Here is a 6000-nt window from a genome sequence, read left to right as displayed (position 1 = left end):
AGAGAGAGAGATCTTGTGTGTGTGTGTGTGTGTGTGTGTGTGTGTGTGTGTGTGTGTGTGTGTGTGTGTGTGTGTGGTGGGGCTGTTATGATGCCTGGTAGTCAATAATAATAGTGATAATCGTCCTGATGGCGGATACGGCGGAGTCTGAAAAGGGAACACTACTCGGAGTGGCAGAGGCCTTAGAAAATGAAGGGCAAATTGGGGAATAAAAAAATGCAGATGAGGAAGTGAGAGAGGAACCTAAGAGAGGTTAGGGAACTGTCCACAGCCACGGCCGTGCGGGGTTTGGAACCGGGGAGTCCAGCTCCACAGTTCATTCTCTTCACCTCTCTGGCCTACGGCTTCCGGTCTGTGCTGCCTGGGCTCCGGGACGCCCCAGGCCATCAAGTGGAGAGCAAGGGGTCAGTGGGCTGGGCCAGGAGAGAGAAGGGACAGGCCAGGAGCTAGGAATGGGAGGGCGCAAATCGGCCAGCTCCTGTGCTGGCTCAGCAGAAGTGTGCCCGAGTGCCTGCCACGCCGATCCCCATGGTCAGGCAGACGGAAGGTGTGACAGCAGCAGGGGCCAGGGGCCAGGGCCGGAGCAGGCAAAGGGCCAGGCTGGCGTCTCCAGATGGCGGCAGAGGAAACAAAGGGTCAATGGGCAGGACAGGAGCCCTGGCCGCAGCTCTGCTCTTGGAGCCTCAGTTTCCCTGTCTGTAACATGGAGGACGGAGGGTCACGCTCTGATAGGATCCTATTTTCACGGTGTAACCTTGGGCAAGTGCCAAGCCTGTCTGTGCCTCAATTTCTTCATCTGCCAAATGGGGTTAATAAATAAGAATGATTGCTTTTGGGTTGACCATCAAGACCGAGTGAGATCGTGCAGTGCCCGGCACTCGGTGGGTCGATGAGAGGCATCCTTGGGTGTCGTTCACTGGGTTTCAGAATTCATGGGCAAAGGGGCCTTCTGTGGCCATATGTAAGTCACTGCCCACTGTGTTCCCTCTCCCAGTCCTGCTTGTCTCTGACCCCTTCGTTCCTAGGTGGTCCTTCCTAATGAGAAATAATTAAGCAAGAATAACTTTTTATCAAATGCTGGCTACATGCCAGGCATTGAGCCAAGAGCCCTGCATGGAACATGTCATTTAGTCCTCAAAGGACTCTTCAGGGTGTGGGTACGATTATTGCTCCCCATTTTAAGAGACACAGAAACCGAGGCAGGTAGAAGTGAGTTCAGGACCGGTTTCTAAATCGGGTTTTTCATCCTTCCATCCATCCATCCATCCATCCATCCATCCATCCATCCATCCACTCATCAGACCATTTTTGTGCACTACTAAGTTCTAGAGGCAGGGTAAACATAATAGGCATCGTTGCTGCCTGCTGGAGCTGACATTCTAGCGGGAGACAGACCTTAAACCATATTTATTTGGAGGAACCCGAGGATAGGGAACAGTTGGGTTGATTCTTCCCAGGAGCAGTACCCTGAAAGGATGCGTTCACTTAAGGTTGTGACCAAGCGCAGCACAGCTGTTCTACCAGGTGCCGAGAGAGAGCAGCTGGATGACTCTTTGTCTCGAGGATGTGTGGTGTAGGGGCTGAGGGACTACCTTAGGGAAAGGCCCATTCCGAGAAGGCGACATGGGTACTGAGACCTGAAAAGCGAGGGCAGGGCATTCTGGCGGGGGAAGCAGCAAGTGCAAAGGCCCTGAGGTGGGATCACGTGTCACGTGTGGAAGGAGGCTGGTGTGGCTGGAGCCCCCAGCATTGGGGGTGAGTGGGCCAGCCAGGGAGATGAGGGAGGAGTATGGTGGTGAGATTGCCCAGGGCTGTGTGTGCCTGTGTCTTCCTCCAGGAGGGGATAAAATGATGACTTGCCAACTTATGACTCCCCCACAGCTGGTGGGATGTGGGGTGGGGGTTTACTTTTTAGATGGCTGGTGCATCCAGGGTTGGCGTATTTTCACTGTTAACCTCAGAATCCGGCTGCTGTTGTAATTTTAGGAGCCTTCCCGTGGGTCATCCCAGGGCCCTTTGGGGAGAAGGGATGGGCCGGCATGGGCTGGGAACCCAGACTGAGTGCCTCATAAAGCCAGGTGGGCTCCAGACGCTTGCCTGGGCCTCCCAGGTTGTAGAGCTGGGCCTGCCCGCCACCTGGGCCCCAGCTGTGCCTCCTCCGCTGGCCCCGCACAGCTGGAGGGCGGCTGCTCCGGATGTGGCCTCTCTCGTGTATGGCGGCCTCTCCTGCCAGGGCTCTGAGCCCGCTGGCCCTCCAGACACTGGCCTGGGGTCCCACTGGAGAGATTTGTCTTCCTTGAGTCAGCCCGGGGCAGCCAGTGCAGTGAAATACCGAAGCCAGCGGCTCCCCCAGGCCCTCTGCTCTGCTTCTGAGCCCCACTCCTGGCCACTGAGTCCTGCAGCCTCTGGCATTCACTTCTCTAGCTGCGAAATTCCCTCCCGGGCCCCTCTGATGCAGGCGGAGGCCAGAGCAGACGAGGCCTTCTGGTCTGGCTGTGCCAGGCGCGTGCCTCCTGGAACTTCTCACTTTGGGAGTTGTTTAAATGAGAGGCCATCTGAATGAAATTGAAGCCCATTCACTTGGCTACACGCTCCTGCATGATTTGGCCCCTGATGACAACACCTTTAGCCAACCGACAAATATTTATTGAGCATTGCTATATTCCAGGCCCTTAGGATTCAGCAGGGAACACAGCAGATCAAACTCCTGCCCATAGAGAGCTGCCCTTCTCACTCCCCCTGCCCTTGCCGGCCATGCTGCCTTTCGTGCTCCAAGCTTCATCCCACTTCTGGACCTTTGTCTGTGCTGTTGCCTGTCAGTCCTACCCCGCTACACCAGACCTCTCCCCTTCCCACACACATACACAACTCTCACACTTTGCCCAGATGTACTGAGATTATTTGGGTTGTAAGAAACGGAAACAGATTCTGGCTGGAATCTGTTCGGAAGGCTGTGGAGCACCCAGAGAGTCAAAGAGAGACCCAGAAGCCAGGCCTTAGAACTGGCACCGGAAACTCCCAGGTTCTTTGGAGCAGCAGCTGAGGGGCGCTGTCTTCAGGGAGAGTCAACGCCAGCCGTTCCCTGTCCTTGGGTTCCTCCACTCAAGGTCATGTTCCTGGGACAGAGAGCATCTCATTGGCCTCACATGGACCATGAGCCCTCAATCTGGCCTGGCGGAGAGGGACGGGTGGCAAACCTTGAGGGACTGTCTCACCAAGACGGCATTCCACATGGGAGAATTGGCCCCAATGGCAACGGGCCTGGGACACTGGCCACGACTGTCATTCTTCAATTTGGGGTTGGATGTCACTTTCTTGAGGAAGCCCTGAGATGAGTCAGATCCTGGTGATTTAAATGGTTCCAGTTAAGAATGTTTTCAGTTGCGGGGACAGAAAACCCAACTAAACGGTGGCCTAAGCAAATAATCGCGTTGCAGAACAGTCACGCCACATGTTGAGAACCTTTCAGTTTCTATTCCGTCATCCTCAGCAGTGTCTGCCACCTTGGTCACGAGTAGCCTCACAGCCCCATGCATTACTTCCTTGCATGATTATATCCCAGGCAGGGAAGGTGGTATTACTTTTCCTTTTTATTGGGGAGGAAGGGATTTTTCAGAATACCCTGGTAGGTTTTCCCAGATGTCTCACTGGCTAGAGCTAGGTCAGTTAGGAATTGAACTTGATTTTGACCAGAGATCTAGCTACAGTGTCTGAGAAATTAGGGGTTTATTTTTCTGTAGTAAGAAGCCCAGAGATTGGTGGTCCAGAGCTACTAGTGTGGCCTCATGATATCTTTGGGGACCACACTATTTCTGCCCTGCCATCCTTAGTGTGTTTCTATCCTCGAGATCACACGTGGTCTAGGATGACTGCAGGAGCTCCGGCTATCACATCTTTGTTCCAGGCGGGAGAAGAAAAAGGAAGAGCCAGGGACAAAGGGGGTTTTGCTGAAATTCCCTACCAGTACTTTCTGCTTCCATCTCATTGGCCACGTCTAGCTGCAAGAGAGGCTGGGATTGTGGTTGTCCAAATAGATGCATTGCTGTCTACAACAGTTAAGGTTTCAGTACTGGCAGAAGAATCAGGAAAGGGTTGTTGCTAGGCAACCAACAGCATCTGCCACTTAAAATCTCCATGTCTCCTTGGTGGTGTTTATCACACAATATGCAGTTGTTTGTCACAACTACAGTAAAATAATATTCTTATTTGGGGCTTATTAATAAAAATAACAAATGTGTTTTGGGGGTACCAGAGTAAAAACAGACACAAATCCCTGCCCCTGTGGAGCCTCCGCGCTAGGGGTGGTTGTGGGCTGTTCCGCAGCCTCGCACAGCCCCTCTGGTGCCAGTCCGCCTAATGCCCTCCCTTTCTGTTCCGTTCCAGGGAGATTGCCAGACGCGGGAGGAGGCGGTGGCGCTTGGCGTGGGTTTGTGTAACAACAGCTTCATGCACCATGGTAAACCACCCCTTCCCCTCCGCCTGACCTCCCGGGGTCGGGGGTGGGGGTTCTGTCCTGGGACAGAAGAGCTGGCGGGGACTCTGGTCCCTGATGCAGTTCACGGGGAGGGGAAACTGAGGCCCAGAGAGAGCAAATGGTGGGCTGGAGGCTGCCCAACGTGCCCACGGGTGAACCCAGGCTAGATGTGGAGTCTGCGAGCCTGTGGACCACTGGGGGTTTGGAGGCCTCGTGAGTCTCTCCGCCCCCTTTCCTCCTCTGTTCTGCCCTTACTGAGAGGTTATTTTCAGTGTCAAGTGGGAACCAAAATGACGGTAAACCTTGGCTGGAAAAACGGATTTGAGGTCAAATCCATGGGCTTCCTATGCCTTCCTCCTGGATGGGACGTGGCCTCCCAGGGTGGGCAGTGAGGCCCAGGCCTGGCCCACGGGCTCCCATGGAGAGGAGAGGAGCGGGCTCTGTGGGGACAGAGGACAGGCTGGTTATGGGCACGAGAGGGAGGCAGGGCCCTTCCGGGGACGTCTGTGCCACTATTCCTGGCCCTCACCGCTCAGATGAGTCACTCTTCCCACGGCGGGAAGCATGTGAGAGGTGAACTGTCTGAGACGATCCTGGGGCAGGGAGCTGGGGCGAAGGAGGAGAAAAATGGTTCCGTTGATACCACTTTGTATTAAAACAGAAGTTAACACTCTGTGCGCCTGGCTTTCTAAGCACTCTCCATGCGTTAATTAGTTTAATCCTTGTGACGATCTTTTTTTTGGCAATAATCCTTTATGTTGGTATTAATATCATCCCTGTTTATTAACGAGGAAATAGACGCTCAGACAGTTAAGAAACTTCATTAACGTCACACGCCAGGTAGGAGCCGGGATTTGAACCCAGGTCGGCCGGCTTCACAGGCCACAGGCTGCACCACTGAGCGCTGGGGCCTTCCCTCGCCGGCCCTGGGGGAGCCCCAAGTCTCCGACCCTTTCTCTCCTTGAACCCCACCAAGGGTCCTTTCTCCTGTCACTTGCCTGGCCCTTGCCTGGGGTGCCCTTCCCTGCCTGCTTCCCTCTGTCTCTTAGTGTTTCAGTTCACGCCTCCCCAGAGAGGCCTCGCAGCCACCCGGGCTGAAATAGCTCCTCTCCCTCGTCACTGTGTGTTCCTAGCTCAGACTCGCGTTTCTTCAAGGAGCAGTTGTCTCCCTGTTAGGCAGATTCCACGCTTCCCTTCTGTCTTCGTCCATATGCTGAGTGGGCACCTTGTGCGTGTAGGCAATGCGCTAGGCTCTGGGGACAGAGTAGTGAACCAGACAGATAGAAGTCCCCCCTCGGGAGCGCACGGCCTTGCGTGTGTCTGTGCACGTGCATTGTGCGTGCGAGCGTGTGTGAATCAGACGACAATGAAGTCAGTACATCTTCTGGAATATTATGAGCATCTGAAGAGGGTTTGGGCTGTTACTCTGCGGAGATGGGAATCTTGGGAGGCTTCTGAGCAGAGAAGGGACGTGCCCGTCTCAGGGCTGTACAGGATCCCCCTGGCTGCCTGTGGAGAATGTCTGT

At 54.5% G+C, this 6000-nt stretch overlaps 1 protein-coding gene across 1 annotated transcript in view; it reads left to right on the top strand.

Annotated features, from left to right (window-relative positions):
• PREX1 (phosphatidylinositol-3,4,5-trisphosphate dependent Rac exchange factor 1) overlaps positions 1 to 6000 on the top strand; it is a 184816-nt gene that overhangs the window by 142578 nt on the left and 36238 nt on the right. The window contains exon 16 of the mRNA XM_025039736.1: positions 4384 to 4456. Coding sequence (XP_024895504.1) covers positions 4384 to 4456 — 73 coding nt within the window. The remainder of the gene's footprint in view (positions 1 to 4383; positions 4457 to 6000) is intronic.

Source organism: Pteropus alecto, unplaced genomic scaffold (assembly GCF_000325575.1).
Source record: "Pteropus alecto unplaced genomic scaffold, ASM32557v1 scaffold45, whole genome shotgun sequence".
NCBI classification, from domain to species: domain Eukaryota; kingdom Metazoa; phylum Chordata; class Mammalia; order Chiroptera; family Pteropodidae; genus Pteropus; species Pteropus alecto.
This window is presented reverse-complemented; position numbering and strand designations above follow the sequence as displayed.